The 19,270-nt window shown below is 41.8% G+C and overlaps 1 protein-coding gene across 2 annotated transcripts in view; it reads left to right on the top strand.

Moving 5' to 3' along the window:
• Positions 1-19,270, top strand: part of slc13a4 (solute carrier family 13 member 4) — a 138,746-nt gene that overhangs the window by 85,323 nt on the left and 34,153 nt on the right. For both annotated transcript variants that reach the window (XM_078568169.1, XM_078568170.1), the window contains 4 exons: positions 3,624-3,829; positions 5,562-5,610; positions 11,680-11,734; positions 18,494-18,660. In XM_078568169.1, the coding sequence (XP_078424295.1) occupies positions 3,624-3,829; positions 5,562-5,610; positions 11,680-11,734; positions 18,494-18,660 (477 nt within the window). The remainder of the gene's footprint in view (positions 1-3,623; positions 3,830-5,561; positions 5,611-11,679; positions 11,735-18,493; positions 18,661-19,270) is intronic.

Genomic DNA, 19,270 nt, shown 5'->3' with positions numbered 1-19,270 from the left:
GGGTTGTAGAGATAAGCCAGGGAACTACAGGCCAGTGAGTTTCACGTCAGTGGTAGGGAAACTATTGGAGAAATTTCTGAAGGAGAGTATCTATGTCCACTTGGAGAAGCAAGGTTTGATCAAGGATAGTCAGCATGGCTTTGTCAAAGGGAGGTCATGGCTAACAAATTTGATTGAATTTTTTGAGGAGGTGACCAGGTGTGTAGATGAGGGTAGTGCAGTTGATGTAGTTTATATGGATTTCAGCAAAGCCTTTGACAAGGTCCCACGTGGGAGACTTATAAAGAAAGCAAAGGCACATGGGATACAGGGTAACTTGATAAGTGGATTCAAAATTGGCTTAGTTGTAGGAGGCAGAGGGTGATGACAGAAGGATGCATTAGTGACTGGAAGCCAGTGTCCAGTGGCGTACCACATGAATCTGTGCTGGGTCCCCTATTATTTGTCATTTATATAAACGACATAGATGACTATGTGGGGCGTAGGATTAGTAAGTTTGCGGATGACACAAAGATTGGCCGGGTGGTTAACAGTGAGGTTGAGTGTCTTGGGCTACAGGAAGATATAGACGGGATGGTCAAATAGGCAGATAAGTGGCAGATGGAATTTAACCCTGAAAAGTGTGAGGTGATACACTTTGGAAGGAGTAATTTGACAAGGAAGTATTCAATGAATGGCATGGCACTAGGAAGTTCTGAGGAACAAAGGGACCTTGGCATGTGTGTCCATAGATTTCTGAAGGTGGAGGGGCATGTTAGTGGGGTGATGAAAAAGGCATATGGGACACTTGCCTTTATCAATCGAGGCATAGATTACAAAAGTAGGGAGGTTATGTTGGAGTTCTATAGAACCTTGGTGAGGCCACAGCTGGAGTACTGTGTGCAGTTCTGGTCGCCACATTATAGGAAGGATGTGATTGTACTAGAGAGGGTGCAGAGGAGATTCACCAGGATGTTCCCTGGGATGAAACATTTAAGTTATGAAGAGAGGTTGGATAGACTTGGGTTGTTTTTGTTGGAGCAGAGAAGACTGAGGGGCGACCTGATTGAGGTGTACAAGATTATGAGGGGCATAGACAGGGTGGATAGGGAGCAGCTCTTCCCCTTAGTTGAAGGGTCAGTCATAAGGGGGTATAAGGTGAGGGGCAGGAGGTTTAGGAGGGTTGTGAGGGAAAACTTTTTTACCCAGAGGGTGGTGATGGTCTGGAATGCACTGCCTGGGAGGGTAGTGGAGGCGGGTTGCCTCACATCCTTTAAAAAGTACCTGGATGAGCACTTGGCACGTCATAACATTTAAGGCTATGGGCCAAGTAGGTAGGTCAGGTGTTTCTCACGTGTCAGTGCAGACTCGATGGGCCGAAGGGCTTCTTCTACACTGTGATTGTGTGATTCTGTGACAGTTGTAGTGTCACTTTATTCAGCCATGAAACTCTGTCAGATAACACTGAGACATCAGATCCTGTGCCTAGCTTGAATTCTGTTGGATGCCTGTTTACAGTAATGTCAGCACTCTAATGTTGGTTTTTATTTTCCTTTATTTCTCCTAGGATGGTGCTTTCCTGGTTGTCGAGGTCTTGAATTTCTTGAAGGGATGTCCCTTTAACAGATTTCTCCTATATTGTAAATACAGATTTCCTCGAGTGGCAGACCACTTTAAAATGGCCTAATGTGTCACACCCATGGCACTGCACAATTGGCTAGGGTGTTTTTCGGACCTGTGGACCTTTACCCTTCCACAGTGTGTCATTGGAAAATGGTGGCTGGTGCCTTTTCAGGATGTTTCCCTGGTTGCTGCCTTGCTGTAGTTTCAGTTTTACAACCCACAAATTGAATGACTTCATTGGGCTGTTCTTGGGAAATTTCCCTCGCATCTCTGACAAAAGCCTTATTCTGCCTCCACTATTCGCTTGTCTGGCCAGATGTACGTAAATTTAAATCATCCCGAGATTGTAAGAAGGGGGAGAGATTCTCATCTAAAACATGAACAACTATTCTACCTCTGATCAGGTCATCTTTTAATGTTCCATTCTCATAATTTTCAGCGAGACAAAAATTGATCATTCATCAATCCATTGAATGAGTCAATCCCTTCACCCTGTTTTTGACTGCGCCGATTAAATGTCACCCTCTCAATGAAAATATTTTTATGAAGACTGAAGTATGAATCAAAGGCTCCGATGACATCCTTGTAGGAGGCTGTCTCATCCTTCACCCCTGTCTGGCCAGCACATCATCTGCTATGCTCCCAACAGCATATGACAAACTGCTAACTCGATCTTTGTTCTCTTTAGTCGCCAGACCTGAGGTGTTGTGGTACCGGGTAAAATGTCTTTGCGAATGTTGCCGTTGCTCAGCCTGTCAAGGACCCTTTATATTTTGAAATGATTCTGGTAGCGGCAAAGTTGCAGCCATTTTTCACCCACGTTCGAAATTGTCTTTTCCCATGCTGCTTGTCTTGCCAGTCGCTGGACCTGCCCTCATTGTCTCCAGTGTGGTTGCTGGGTTGCCCTCAAAATCCTTCAGCCATTTCTCTGTTGCTGGGTTTCACTTGAGGCTCTCCCCACTGTTTTCTGCTGTTCCTCTGTGGGTTTAGTCACTGCTGCCACCATCTATTATTGTGGTTTTATCTCAGGATTTGTTAGCTTCTTACTCTAGATGAGATCTTACTGGAGGCAGCGGTCTTTTGTTGAAAAACATTTATTTACAGACCAACTATTTACATAAGTTAAATAAGACCAAGACTAGATGGAACTACTCTCTGAGATGCTTCACACTCATCTCCTCTCAGCCAATGACATCACTGTGACATAACTCCTTACAAACGTGCTCAGTAGCTATCATTTGAGTTAATTCTTTACTCTGCACTGCCCGCTCCCAATAATATATTTATTTTAATAAATATACTATATATATGTCAGAGCCATAGACCAGGAATGGGTCAGAAAGGAGGAACAGTGTATGTGTTGACATAGAGAACCAGCTGATTTAAAAACACTGATAGACCAAAACATCCCTAAGTATAAGCCTGATGATATGTGAAAATAAGGAGTTAGAGTGAAAGTACACCTCCGGAGAGCATGCTTATGTCCCATTATAAGCCTTCCAAGGATACCAAGATGTCTAAGGAAAAAGGCAATCGATCCTGGAATGGGTTAATTACCTTATAGAGAGTGCTGAATGCTCCTCTGGGGATTGAAAGTTGTGCAGCTCCTTTTCTATTCGCTCTCCCCCGGACCATATCAATGGATCAATGTGGCAAAGTGTAATTGTGACATTTCTGAATTCCTGGCCTCTGTGGAGACAGCGTATAGGGCCTGGTCCACCTCAAACATGCTAATGACCTCCTTCTTCCAATTTGGGACAGGGTTATTATTCCTCAGAGCTGACAAACTGTGACCCTGCTCAACCACAAGTTCGCCACTGGAGTGGGGCCATGAGTATCTTGCCTACTGTGACTTTAGGTTTGGATGCCAGTTTGAGATGGCCTGTTATTAAATAACTTCACTGGCAAAGACACAACATCAACCTCTAAACACCAGTGCCGGGAGAATCAATCTTTTCCTTCTCCTGTTTGGTAAGTTCTAAGTATACTAGCAAGGTATTTACTTCCTCTCTTACTCACAGGTTGGTGCTTGGCTTCATGTGCTGTACCGTGTTCTTGTCCATGTGGCTCAGTAACACCTCCACTACTGCTATGGTGATGCCGATTGCAGAAGCTGTGCTGCAGCAGCTCATCAACACCAGCCTAGAATCTGATGCCGAATTAACTGTAATCACGGACACAGACAGTGTAGAAGATGCCTACACTAGTTCAGGCTCCCAAAAATATGGTGCGTATTAGTTGGCTGCTATAAGCTTTGTTGGCAATAATTGATCACACATGTTCTATGAATGCTCACTCTCCCATCCAAATGCTGTTTCATTCTATCTTTCTTCCTCTTTTCGATGGAGAGCATGAAATAAAGCTGCACATTAAAGGGCACAGACAGGCCCTCGGTCACCCAGTGTTTGTGGGAGCATAACCATCATATTAAAGCCAATTTAGGCAAGTTAAATTCAATCCCATTTTCCTCCTTCCTCTCTTGACAGCAGTGGCCTTGCATGGGATACAGCCCAAAGTGAACCTCCAGTGCTTCATTCAAGCAAGCATTTTTCATGAATGATCGATCATACACAGTCTAATGCCTGGCATGCTGTTACTAGTGGAGTGCCATAGAGATCAGTGCTAGGGCCTCAATTATTTACAATCTTTATCAGTGACTTGGATGAAGGGGCTGAAGGTATGGTAGCTACATTTGCTGATGACACAAAGATAGGTAGGAAAGTAAGTTGTCAAGAGGACATAAAGAGGCTGCAGAGGTATATATAGGTTAGGTGAGTGGGCAAAAATTTGGAAGATAGCGTATAAGGTGGGAAAATGTGAACTTGTCCACTTTGGCAGGAAGAATAGAGAAGCAGTGTATTATTTGAATGGAGAGAGACTGCACAACTCTATGGTACAGAGGATCTGGGTGTCCTGTTTCATGAATCCCAAAAGGTTGTAATGCAGATACAGCAAGTGATTAGGAAGGCAAATGGAATGTTGTCATTTATTGAAAGGGGAATTGAGTATAAAAGTAAGGAAGTTATGCTACAATTATATGGGGCATTGGTGAGAGCACATCTGGAGTACTGTGTACAATTTTGGTGGTCTTAAGAAAGGATATAATTGGATTAGAAGCAGTTCAGAGAAGGTTCATTTGACTGGTCCTGGGAAAAAGGGGTTATCTTATGGGGAAAGATTGAGCAGGTTGGCCTATACCCATTGGAGTTTATAAGAGGTAATCTTGTTGAAACATATAGGACCCTGCGGGAACTTGACAGGATGAATACTAAGAGGATGTTTCTGCTTGTGGGGGAGTGTAGAGCCAGGGAACACTGTTTAAAACTTAGGTGTCTCCCATTAAAGACTGAAATGAGGAGATTTTTTTTCTCTGAGGGCCATTAGCCTGTGGAATTCTCTTCCCCATAGGATAGTGGAAGCGACAACATTGAATATGTTCAAGGTTAAATTAGATAGATTTTTGATCAGCAAGGGAGTCAAGGATTACTGGTGGGGCGGTGGGGGGGGGGTGCAGAAAGATAGAGCTGAGGCCACAATCAGAGCAGCCATGATCTTATTGAATGGTGGAGAAAGCTCGAGGGGCCAAATGGCTTACTCCCACTCCTAATTCTTGTGTTCTGGTGTTCCTGTGAATTAGGTATCATCAAGCTATTTGACCTTATGCTGATCCAAGATTATCTATCAACTTATAAGCTTTCTAACAGGGGTGACTGGATTGTGATCAGGAGAGGATAGTTTGATTAACTTTCTTCCTTTCCTGAGCTCACAGGCACTGTTGCTGTTGATAGCAGCTCAGCTGCCATCTCGGCTTATATTAGTACAGACCAGAAATTAAGTTTGATCAGTACTAGCATGCACAATACCTTTAATTCAAAGCTATTAAATTGGCCTTTTACACTCGCTAAGGGAGATCGCTTTATTGTATGCAAATTTCATTACCTGTCTCTTATTGCTTCCAGAAGATGAGAATGAGAAAAAACAGCTGGAGCTAATCTACCTTAAAGAAAAGTAAGTTTAATTATGTGCAAGTGGTCCAAGAAATATAGAATGGACTCCAGGAATGGGGCAGGTGAAGTGAGCTGGGTTGGAATTACTTTCCTTGTCCTTCTTTCCATAAAGTCAAAATTTTCAGTTTGTTTGGTGAATACTTTAAATTGAGTTGTTAAATATCCATAACTGGCAATTACTGGTGCATTCATTTGTGTAGAAAACAACAATAAATTCTGTACTCTGTGAATACTTAATAGATGTATGTCATAAAATTTGTCAATTAATAATTGCTCTCTACTAATAATTCTCATCACACAGTGACAGTTTTCTGAGGTGAGCAGGGCAATATGCTTGATTTAAACTCTCATTCAGATCCTTCCAAAAAAATAACACTTTCAGCAATTATTTATAAACCTCCAGGTGCCTTCATGGTACCAGGTGTCCCAGAGCATATAGGAAAGGCACACTGGAGTTTATGGATTATAGGGAACATGTCCTGGGCTATATGGAGTTATAAGGAATATTCATGAGACATAAGAAAATAGAGGGGTGATTTAGGGTGAATGAGAATATAGAAAGATAATCTGGAGTATATAAGGTTAAGGAAAGATGCAGTAGGCTATATGCAACATACACAGACTGTGCTGAATGTAACATGTAAGAACTTTGCTGTATTTAGTATAATTGGAATATGCTTTTCTTTCCTACTGTTGCTTCATTGTTAATGATCTGTAGAGGAAATGATTTCCTCTTCCACACATTGTATGTTCCAAGTGCTTTGCGTGGGCAGAGATGGGAGCAAAGGTCACAAAAATTGGAAGAATATCACAAGCTAAAAAAGCTAAATTCAAACTATTGTTGTCCTTGATCTTTGAGACACTTTGACAGAGCTGTTCTGTTGTTTGAAGTAACTCATAATTTCTCATGGGTTTTAAAAGCCCCTTCTTGCATGTCAGAAAATGTATTAAGATGGTCCATAAATATAACAAAAAACAATAAAAGTTAATCACAGGACAACAAAAAGAAAGGTGAATGGAATCTTATGTAGGTGAACAATTTTGTAACAAGGTTTCCTAAACAGCAAATGGCATGAGGCAGGAGATAATCTGTTGGTAATGGTGGTTAAGAAATGTTAGTCTAGCAGGAGAAATCACTGCCATTCTTTGAATAGTGCAATGGGGTCTTTTATATCACTGGGAATATGCAGATGGAGCATCATGTAACATCTCATTGAGAAGAAATTCTGCAGCAAAGTAACACTTCAGTGTCATCTTAGATTGTGTGTCCAGATCCTGGAGAGGACGTGGAACCCTCAATCTACTGACTCAGAAGGGAGAGCATTAGTAACTGAGCGAGGATGACACTTGAAAAGATATGTAATGAAGCTGAAATTTCCCAATATAAGTGTAGATAAATTGTTGCTGTTACCAAGGTAGATACAGATTACAAACTCATTACTGTGGTGATCTTTCGGTTTGTGCATATTTTAAGTTTACGTTGACTTGTGCTAGTATGAAATGAAGACCTGAAGGCGTGAGGCATAGAGCTGGCACAGTCATGGGAGAGATGATTCACATCAGATCCCTCAGCTGGGAGCCCTCTTGAACATTAGGGATTGATTTTACCCAGCTGGCCTCAAGTCCAATTCTAAACTCAGATAGATTGTTTAAATCAGTACAGACCAAACATGTGCATTACATACTCAACCCAATCCAGACACACCCTTATAGAGAGTATGGAGCAGTTTCATACACTACAACCCAATGCAATCTTGAGGGGGATTCAGGTGAAAAAGGTAGCATGGATAATAGTTCAAAAACAAACAAAAGGGGATTAGAGTAACAGTCAGAAATTGTGCTTTAGGCACTGCAGGTAAAGGGGAAACAAAAAGATGTAAAGTAATTAAACTAAGAGAGAATTAAGAAACATGAGTAAAACATTAGAGCAGAAGGACAAGTTAGAGTGTGTAATCCAAATAAGCATTTATTTTACACAAATACAGTAAACTTTGTGTTATCCAGCACTCTACCAATCGGAACTCTATAGCAACCAGAATTTTTGACAACTCTGATTTTTTTAAATAGCCAGTCACTCTCAGTTATCAGGTAATACATTATTTTTTTTAAAAACTAATAATAATAATAGATTATAAATGTGCAGAAGTTGTTCTTACATCGAAATGATTAAATTATTGGGTCAGTTTTCGTTATTGTGCCTGAAGAAAGATATACTGCTTGGGGCAACTGCCAGTGCAACTGACAGCTCGATTTTTTTTAAAAAGCTGGTGTGAAGGTCGTGGTGTCATTTGTGATGGTTTTACTTGTGATACCCTGTTGTGCTGGGGCCCTTGACTGCCCAGCTGCTTCCCCCCCCACCTCAACCCCTCAAAGACAGAGCAGCACCTTGTCTTGTGTCAGGAGTAATATAATTCCCCATTAACTGGCATTTTTGATTAACCAGCACCACCCATTTCCTGAGCTTGCCGGATAACAAAGATTTCACTGTTTGTGGAGCATAAGAAACAAACTGAACAAATCGCAAGAGCAAATTCTACTTGGAGGGCATCACATGGCTGCAAGATAGTCATATTGGGAATTAAATATGCCAGGTTATAAGGCCTACAGTAGAGATAGGTAAAATGATAGAGAAGGAGGAGGATTAGCCTTAAGATGAAATCGCTTCAATGGTAAGGGAGGATATAGTGAGAGGTAAGCAGGCAGTGGAGACCTCAAAAGTAGAATTAAGAAGTAGAAAATAATTTAAGACTGTCGTGGGAGTTGTGTGTAGGCCCACTGGTTGCAGCTGTGAAGTGATAGATTGTATAAATGCAGAGATCAGCAAGCATGTAGTAAAGGCAGAGTGGTTTTAGTAGAGAATTTTAACTTTCACATAGGTTGGAATAAGCAGACTAGCAAGTCAGAAAGATAGTGAATTTCTTGAGCGTGTCCATGATAGCTTTTTGCAGCAATATGTCCCAGAACCAACAAGGAAACACATTAGATTTAGTAATGAGCCATATAAATTAACAGCCTAACTGTGAGTGAACATTTATCTAATAGCAATCATAATACCATGTGCTCAATGTAATCTTTGAAAGGAAAAATGAAAAACAGCTCTAGATTTAGGTAAAACTGACTTCAATGGGATGGGCAGAGACTATCCACTGTAAACTGGGCAAATCTGTTAATGATCAGAAGATCATTGGGCGGTGTGAAAAAAAAGTGATACAGAAGCAGTTTATACCCCTAAGGGGTAAGAGCTCTACTTGTCAAAAAAGACAGCCATGGGCAACTAAAGAGGTATGAGACAATATAAAACTAAAAGATACTGCACACAAAAATGTAAAAAAAAGTACAGATCCCAGTGACTGGGAAAGATACATATAACAGCAAAGGATGACAAAACAGATAGTAAGAACTAGAAAAAGGGAGTATGAAAAGATACTTGCAAGGGGATATCAAAATCAACAGGTCAATTTTTACAAGCATATTAGGACAAAGAGGGTGGTCAGGAGAATGTGGGTCCCTTTACAATTGGTAGTTGTGATATTGTCAATGAAAGTAAAGAAATGGTGGACATGCTAAATAATTATTTTGAGTCAGTAGAATTTACAGTGGAGGAAGAAACCAACATGCCAATCATTTCAAGGAAACATACTGAATCAGGGACAACGACCTGTTCAAATTAATGTAAGCAAAATAACAGTAACGAAGAAATAACTGCACTAAAGAGTGACAACTCCCCAGAACCCAAATGATTTCCATCCCAATAAAGGAATAAGTGAAAACATTGCAGATGTTCTAACTATAATCTTCCAAAGTTCTCTCAAATCAGGAACAGTTCTTTTTGCAGGTGTTACTTTGCTATTTAAGAAAGGTGACACTCAAGGAAAACCAGGAAATCATTCACAACTTAGCATAACCTCTGTTATCAGAAATTGTGGGAGTTCATAATTAAGAATAGAGTTGAAAACTTTCAGTTGATCAGAATCAGCATGGATTTGCAAAGGGTAGGTTGATGAACCTGATTGAATTTTTTGAAGGGGTAGCTAGAGTAGTTGACAGGGAAATGTCTATGGGTGTAAGTTATACAGACTTCCAGAAGGCAGTTGATAAAGCTCCTCATAAGAGACTGTTCACTAAAGATCAAGCTCATGGAATTGAAGGCAAATTATTGATCTGGTTAGGAAATTAGTTGTATTGCAGGAGACAGAGATTAGAGATAATAGGCCGATACTTTAATAGGTAGGATGTGACTAGTGGAATCCCACAAGCATTTGCATTGGGCCTCAACTATTCACCATATTTATTAATAACTTAGATGATGGGATAGAAAGCCACATATCTAAATTTGCAGATGGTGCAAAGATAGGTAGCAGTGTAAGAAGAGCAAAATGACAGGGATATTGATAGATTAAGCGAATTAAATTAATTAAGTCAGGAGTGTGATGGAATACTTCCCACATGCCTGGATGAATGCAGCTCCAACAACACTCAAGAAGTTCAACATCATCCCAGACAAAGCAGTTTGCTTGATTAGCATCCCATCTACCACCTTCAACATCCACACCCTCCGTCACTGATGCACAGTAGCAGCAGTGTGCACCATCTACAAGGTGCACCACAGGAACTCACCAAGGCTCCTCAGACAGCACCTTCCAAAGCTTCGACTTCTAATACCTAGAGGAACAAGGGCAGCAGATGCATGGGAACACCACCACCTGCAAGTTTCCCTCAAAGCTACACACCATCCTGACTTGGAACAATACTGCTATTCCTTCACTGTTGCTGGGTCAAAACCCTGGAACTTCCTTCCTAACAGCTCTGTGGGTGTCGCTACACTACATGGACAGCAGCGGCTCAGCACAACTTTTTCAAGGACAATTAGGGACGGGCAATAAATACTGGCCTAGCCAGCCATGTCCACATACTGTGAATGAATAAATAAAGAAAAAAAGTGAATAGGAAAACTGTGCCAAATGGATTTCTATTAGGCACATGTGAGGTCATCAACCTAAAAAGGATCGAAAGGGTACTTCCTAAATGGTGAAAAACTAGAAACAGAGGAGGCCCAAAGAGACTTGGGGGTCTAAGTACTTGGATATGGAAAATATCACTATGTGGTACAGAAAATAATCAATAAGTCTAATGGGATGCTGGTCTTTGTATCTAGAACAAAAGATTAGAAGTCATACTTCAACCATACAGAGCCCTGATTCAACCATATCTGGAGTACTGGGTTCAGTTCTAGGCACCACAGCTTAGGAATTGGCCTTGGAGAGAGTGCAGAATAGACTTACCACAATTATACTTAGACTCCAAAAGTTAACTTGTGTAACCTCTCTTTTTAATTTATGATTGTATTCCTTGAAATTTAGATGATTAAGTGGTGATTTGATCAAGGTTTTCAAGATATTAAGGGGAAACAGATAGGGTAGGTAAAGAGAGACTATTAGCATTGGTGAAGGATGCTGGGACTAACAAGCATAGTCTAAATATTAGAGTCAGACCTCTCAAGAATAAAATTAGGAAACAATTCTACACTTAAAGGGTGGTAGAAGTTTCAAACTCTGTTTTGCAAAGGATATTTGATGTTAGATTTAAAATAAATAATTCACATGAGATCGATAGACTTTGTTAACCAACAGTCATGAGGCTACGTTGCCTACTCCTATTCCTATATTCCTGTTATCCTTGAAATTAGTATGTGCTAGTTGTGTGCACACCCTGTCCAATCCAAACAGGTGCCCTAGTTATATATCTGTACGACTAATCCAATTTGCTCAAGCATATCAGTTGTGGAACAGGCAATATAATTTGTTCTGCTCATTCATGCTCAGTCAGGAAATATGCAATGTCCTGGAGGAATTATTGGCTGAATTATTTATAACTGAAAGCAATTCTTTATTTGCAGTCAATGCTCAGGAATGTAGGACTGAATGAAATCTCCAGTGTCCCATCAGTTAGCAGTTATGATGATGATTAGATATTCTTTGAGCTAGATGTTGAGTGTCTTTTAGCCCACATGAATCTGAAGAAAGCAGAAATGGTTTGCTGGAATCATTTAAACTTCTGTTTATTCCCCTAGTGCAGCAAAGAAGAACCAACCTGATCAGGACATGCTGTCTGAACCAGAGGAACAGGTTTGTAGCTTTATCAGATTTGTAGCTTTATCGCTGATCTTGTTTAGTTGCTGTCTGGATTCTGTTTCTTCCTGTTTTATGACCCTGCTGTCTTCTTGCAGTAGTCTGATTATGATGTGCTATGGCTGCTTCATTACATGTGATAGTGGAACTAGATTAGCAGACAATTTACACTGAGGATTCCTCATGCTGTGGCTCTCATTTAAACAGTTTTGTGGCCAGCAGTGGTTTGACACTTTCCATCCTGTCCTACTTTAAAGCGGGAAGTGAATCAAGCGTATGGCAACTAGATAATTATACAGGCTCACAAAGCTTTATTAACTTTTTTCTTATGCAAACTCACTTCTGAGCAACAAATATGCTTAATATTCCAAGGATTCTCACTGCCGTAATCCTATAACATGGAGGGAGAGGAAATACACTGGTTTCTGTATGTAGCAGCGTGTTCTTTTTGAATTATAACCCTCCCTGGCAGGCAGACCTGGGCAGGGGGCTGCTGGGCATCAGCAATTAAAATGGGATGGGAAGTTACCCACTCCTTTCTCACCTCAACCTGACCAAGTGCAATTTTAACTTGCAGGTGGAAAGGACAGCCATTTAAAATTGGCATGGCCCTCTTTAAATATGCAAATTGGGTTCCGATGATGCCTCTAGAGCCTAATCTGCTGTTGCAACTTGAGGCTAGGGCAGGGGAGCAGTGATGGCTTCTCTGTCAGGCCAACCCTGTGGGCTCTTTCAAGCCCCACAAGGAAACCTTGAAACTGAAGGACTGATATAAAGATAAGAAAGAAAGATTTGTATTTTATATAGTGTTTTTCCACAACCACCAGATGCCTCATAGCACTTTACTTTTTGAAGTGTAGCCATTGTTATAATGTAGGAAATGTGACAGCCAATATGAACACAGCAAACTCCCCCAACCAGCACTGTGATAACAGCCAGACAATAACAAGCATAAGGCAGTGATTATCTGAAGTAAAATGGACTGATGGACAAGGAATTGTTTGAAACTGAGAAAATATTGCTTCTAGTTGGAGGAGTGATAATGATCTAGGGAGATGTTTTAATGAAAGTGCTTCTCAATACCTGTGAAGCAGTGCATTGAAGCCAGTAGTGTTTCTAATCCATATTAAGAGAAACAATGTATATTGTTCAAATTTGCAGATGATGGTAAACTAGGTGGAGAGGCAATTGAATCTGCTGAAGCAGCTAAGGAACTACAGAAAAAGCTAGAAAAGTGTTTCCAATGGGGCACTGTGATTGCAGATGAAAATCAATATAAATATAATTACAAAGTATTACATATTGGAAGGGAAACATACTCAATGAATCCTGTGGAACTGGCTAAAAAAGGCTGAACATGATCAGATGGTGAACACTCAGCCTGACCCTGCTGAACAGTAAGGAACAAAGCAAACAGAATGCTGAGATATTGCCAATTTTAACTGACAAGGTAGGACAGGTTTGGATGCAGGTGGAGGCGTTAAATCCCCCAAAAATGCCAGCTTGTGGGAAACCCGACATGATTCCGCTCACTTCCGGCTTTTACAGGACTGCCTTTGAAAGTGTGCGGGAAACCCCTGTGGGGATGTCGGGACTCTAATTTAAATATGTTAACGGCCAATAATTCTGACTTTAATCCAGCATTCTGGCTTTGACAGCCAGTGCACAGGTTTGCCAAGCTCTGTCAATCTCACCAGAGTCAGCAAGGGAAGAGCACAGCAGAGACTCATTGTTCTGTGAAACTGAAAGTTTGGAAAGACTTTAAAGGTTGAGCGTGAGATGGCAGTAAGATGAGGGTGAATGTCAGTGCTGTCTGTTCAAATGGGGATGTGAGGAGGTTCCTGGAAAGAGAGGAATGAGTGGTGTTGTAAGGTGTGTTGAGCTGAGGATTGCTGTGCAGCAGAATGCTGGGGAAGTCAGGGTGTGGAGGTTGGCACCTGAAAGTGTTATAGCACTTTTCCTTACCTGCACACACACCACCACCCCCCCCTCCCAACCCCCCTCCAACCAACCGAGGTCGTAGAACGTCTTGGGGCAATATTTCCTGGTTGCTTACTTCCTGAATTACTTCCAGCCTTACCTACTTAGTTTGAGAGATTGGTCTCATCCATCCATGGAAAACAACCCTTCCTTGTGGTCCTCACCCGCCACAGCTGGGCCTCCAGGGAATAGTCAAAAAATGGGGGTGGGTGCAGACTTCCCACATCATGCTTTGATTCAGAAACCTTTGGAACTCATGCAGGATGTAACCATGGTCCCTTTAAATAGAAATCCTTCCATGGACAGGTGTAGGTTGTCATCACATCTGCTGCACTGTGATTCGTTGGGAAACACAGAAGCTGGATGTTAATGCTGTGGCTGAGGTAAAGAGCCATAGCAAAGCTCACTCAGCATTAAATCAGGCTCCTGATCCGCTGTAACCCCTGCCCCCCTCTGCCTCCTCCACTGCCACTGCATGTAAAAATGCAACCCCATTTGTCTGCCTGTTCTGTAGCTATACATTGTGATCAGACCACACCTTCAATACTGCATTCAGTCAAGTCATTGAAGCATAAGGTAACCTTCTAAGCATGGACGTGGTGCAGGGGGGGGACAGGAGGCTGACCCCTAGCATCAGAGAACTGGTTTATTAGAAAAAGCTAGAAATGGAGCCTTGCACCTCATATAAATAAAATTTCTTGGCTCTGGCATTTGGTTAAAAATAGACACTGGTAAATAAGCCACAGGCTATTGACCATTTTGTTATCAGCTGTTTGTATGATCTGGTGACCCCCCCATCAGGACTCATAATCTGCTCAAAATTGCCAATTATTCAAACTCAAACACTTTAATAGATCCAAAAGGTCGAGGCCATAGTTTAGTATAATATTTGTTCAGCATCTGCACCTAACAACTAGTAATGTTTTCTGAGTAAATATCCAGTGAAGCTGTGTACCAGTTGAATCTGTGGAGTGGGAACATGGAAGAATGGAAGCTTATCAGTTGCAGTTTTGACTGCTCGGAGTGAATAAATGTTGAAATGGGTCAAATCTGCACCAGACTGAGCTCACTGTCTACTGAGTTTGCAGACTATATTCTATCATTGTCCTGAACTCCACAACAAGTGTATGAGGTTAGAAGCGACACAGGAATAGAGTGAGGCACTGGTTGAATGTGGGACAGAAAAGCCCATAGTGGCAGGAACTGACGGACACACATTGTGACTTTGCTATCTGTTTCCACAAGTGTTATCTATAATCTGGTAAAAGCAAAAAACTGCGGATGCTGGAAATCCAAAACAAAAACAAAAATACCTGGAAAAACTCAGCAGGTCTGGCAGCATCTGCGGAGAGGAGTGTCTCGAAACGTTACCTGTGCTCCTATCCGCAGATGCTGCCAGACCTGCTGAGTTTTTCCAGGTATTTTTGTTTTTGTGTTCTAAAATCTGGTGATAGTTATTACTGCCCATGCATTGTTTTAACGCTGGCTCAGAATTTGTCCTTAGGCAAAAAAGTTAAGACAAGCTTTGAAATGGATAGTTTTATTATCATCTCTTCTGACAGCAGTGCTTACTGCCAAAAACAATGGACCAACCCTGTGAGGTTTGAATGTATTTTCTCCTGTTGTCTGATTTTCTCTGTTCTGGAGATAGTTTATATCAGGACTAGTTTTCTTGTATATTGGGTGAACGCATTGCAGAACTCTTCCATTCAGTCTGCAAGCATGACCCCAAGTTTTTGGTATCCTGTCATTTCAATTCTCTGTCTTGCTTTGACACCATCTCCATCCTCGGCCTGCTGCACTGTTCCAGTGAAGCTTAACACAAGCTTGAGGAGCAGCACCTCATGTTTCGATTAGGCATCTTACAGCCTTCCGACTAATTTCAGACCATAACTCGATTTTGTTTCCATTTCTTTGCTTGTTTCAGTTTTTCTCTTATTTTTTCTTTCAGACAGCGGCACACCCTCTCTGGGCACATACTTTGTTTCTTTGTTGCCCCATCTCTATTCCCTTTGGTCCTATCAGATGAACTTAATAAATAAATGACGCAGTGATAACGAGGTGACATAACATGTACAATGTTCTGCCCTTAGCCTTTTAAAGCAGCCATGAAAACACGTGTGAAGCAAATGTGCTTGATTGCCAGTATCAGCTGATCAAGGTTAAAGTTTAGTTTAAAGGGACCATTGTAATCAGAATGGATTGCTTGAGTAATTATTTTGTCTCACCTTTGCTTTCAATTATTTTGTTTAAAAGTGCTGACTCAAGCTTTAATCTTTTGAGGAAATGGACCAAGATTAACAACGTAATTAATCAGAGGCCAGAATTCCCGCTAAATTTTAGTTAATGGATGATGCTATGACCCACACCCAAGTGAGGTTCCCCCAGGCAAGACCCCTCAATTTGTCAATGTGTCTGGCTGGGACACCCCTAAATTGTCATGCTCTGGGTGAGGCAGGATGAACTACTGCCTATCTTTATTCAGCCCCTCCCCACCCTTCTGTTGGTCACAACAAAATCTAATCTAAAAAGGATCTCTTTCATGGATTCCTTTTTCCCACACACAATCATTCTGATTTTGAAGGGACCAATTTGATCAGCCTTTCTTGAGTTAAAGATAAGAGTAAGTTTATTAACTACTAAATACAAGAAAGGATAAAACACATGCATATTCGGTCATACAGGTTATAAGTAAGAATTTAGCTTGAAGTAAGTGAATATATATATAAAAACAGGGCACACGGAACAGTTTTTGACTCGTGGGGAGTAGGTGATTGAGTGTTGCGGTCATTGCAATTCAAGATTCCAGTAGAGCCGACTCAGGTGGATGAAAATTTGGCTTCGAGGTTACAGTAGAGCTGAATTTAGTAGCGAGGGAGAGAGATCGGGATTTGCAAGGGTACTGTGTGTGGCCGTTACTTCTGATCAAACCTCCAGCACTTGGTCTCTCTCAGAACACCCACCAACAGACAGACACCAGGGGGAGAATTTTCTTGGAGGGGTGTTGTGCTGGGGCAGGCGCGCGCAATTGATTGGTGCCCCGAACGACTGGTCACTGGCATTTTACGTGGGCGGGCCAATTAAGGTCCGCCCAGTGTAACACGTGCCTGGAAACGCTGAGCGCTCCCTGTGCGGGCAGGCGGGGAGTTGCCTGAATCGGGGAGTGCGCTCTTTCGCGCTTGCGTGTGAAAGAGAGCAGAAATCTCCCTGAGGCAAAGGGCTGCCTCAGGGAGATTAGTTGAAGTTCTGAAAAATTTAATAAAGAAAAAAATAATTAAGAAATGTCCCCTGATGTGAAAGTGCCACATGAGCTGGGACGTGCCTATGAATGTTATTAAAAATTTTCATAAAACTTCAAATACCTTCATGAAACCCCATCCCACCCGTGGATGAGGTTCCATGATAAATGTGAAGGCCATCTGGGCTCTTCGCCTGCCCGCCAACCTTAAGGTTCGACGGGTTGTTAAGTGTCTTAATTGATATTTAAATGGCTTTAATAGGCCTTTGACAGTTTGGCGGGTGCGCACCCGAGTCGGCTACACGCCCGCCGAACTGAAAATCTGAATGATGCGCGGTGACATCAGGATGCACGCCCGACATCGCCGTGTGTCATTTTACGCGTTGGCGAGCGGGCCTCACCCCCACTCGCCGACCCGAAAATTCTGGCCCAGGGCAGCTTTCCAGCTCACTTTTAAACCCTCCTGTGTATATTCCAAATGGGAAGTGAATTCACAAACCTGTCTGGGCATTGCTCACAGGATTTCCTGATGAGATGATACTCATCTCCCATTATGCCCCATTGTCTCTACCGGAGGGAGCAATTAGTTTCTGATTGTCTTTAGAAGCACCTTGCCTGATAACAGGGTGGGGTTCCATTATCTCTTAGGGAGTCACCCTGCAGCATTTCAGCCAGTGGCTTTTGTACATTTTTAAAAACTCAGGTCTTATTTTTAAAGTCCAATATTTCCAGATGTAGTTCTGTGCTTTTTCTTTCATTATCGTGACAATGAGGACTGGAGAAAAATCCAGCTTTGAGTTTTGTCATGTTTATTTGACCATGGAAGCAAAATGAGCAAGCTTGAACTTTCCTCATGCCAAAGCCTATGTGCATACAAACAGATTCCAAGAGTGATGACTGGATAGATTAATTCTCAACACCTAGGAGTTCTGTGACAACTGTAGCCTTAAGATGCCCCATCTGACATTATCTAACTCAGCAACAGGCAGGGATTGAACCTGAAACCTTCCTGGCCTGTTTAGGTCACACTGTGCTGTGCCTTTGTCTACTGAGCCATTGGGAACTCCCTTTGCCACACACAAACATGTTGATTATAACAAATGTGTTGAGTAGCACAGTTCTCTCTTGCTTTTCATTCCCTAGCTCCACTGAGTAGGTCTGCCGATAATGGGAATAAAAGCATAGCCGAGTGTGGTCTAACCTAAATCAGAAGGTCTGAGATTCAATCCCTGTTGTGTGCTGAGTTGACTGGTCTCAGTACCAGTTGCAATGTTACAAATGACCCACTGTGCCGTATTAGGGAGGAGAACATTAGTCAGGCTTCCTATTGCTGATCACTATCCAATGACCTCCTGTGAAATGTTGGGTGAGGACAAGGTTGGTCTTCTCTATGATGCCACGCACAGGTGGAGCAGTTTGCGGACCCTCATGCATAATGGCTAGTACCAAATTATGATGGACAGGATATTTACTGGGAGAGTAGTCTACTTTAATGCTTCCTTGTTATTTTTATGCTGTCACTCCTTGATTTTCTACAGAACCATATTCAGCCCAGTAAAGAATACAGCAGTAAATACAAAACCAAGCATGACCACATGATCTGCAAGTGTCTGTCATTGAGCATCACTTATGCTGCCACAATTGGAGGCCTCATGACAATCACGGGAACCTCAACCAACCTCATCTTTGCTGAACAATTCAACAAGTAAGATCACCTATTCTCAAGCAGTGGCCCTGCTGCTCAGCATGTCAGACTGGTACAAGAATAGACTTTCCTTCCAAAACTATGTAAGGATACTATTTCCCTTAAAACAATACAGACTTGAAGAGCAATTAAGCTTCCAACTATCAACTGTATAAATTATGAACGTAGGTTGAGTTTGTTGTGCTTGTTTCATTAAGGAAAGTGATATTTATGGAATCTAATTGAAGCCTACAAGATAATAAAGGGAATTGACAACATTGACCCAAGTAAATTGTTCCCTGTGGTGAAAAGGTTCAAATGCCAGGGGACACAGGTTAAAAATTAGGAAGGTAGGAATAGAAGGGATGTTAGGTGGAACAACTTAGAAACATAGAGAATAGGTGCAGGAGTGGGTCATTCAGCTCTTCGATCCTGCTCCACCATTCAATATGATCATGGCTGATCCTCTATCTCAACACCATACTCCCGCGCTCTCCCCATACCCCTTGATGCCTTTAGAGTCTAGAAATTTATTTCCTTTTTAAATATATTCGGTGACTTGGCCTCCACAGCATTATTGGTCGGGAATTCCACAGGTTCACCGCCCCCGAGTGAAGAAATTTCTCTTCAT

The sequence above is a fragment of the Cetorhinus maximus genome, chromosome 22 (genome assembly GCF_964194155.1).
Source record: "Cetorhinus maximus chromosome 22, sCetMax3.hap1.1, whole genome shotgun sequence".
Classification (NCBI taxonomy): Eukaryota; Metazoa; Chordata; class Chondrichthyes; order Lamniformes; family Cetorhinidae; genus Cetorhinus; species Cetorhinus maximus.
The sequence above is the reverse complement of the archived record's forward strand: the minus strand, read 5'-3'. Positions and strand labels throughout refer to the sequence as shown.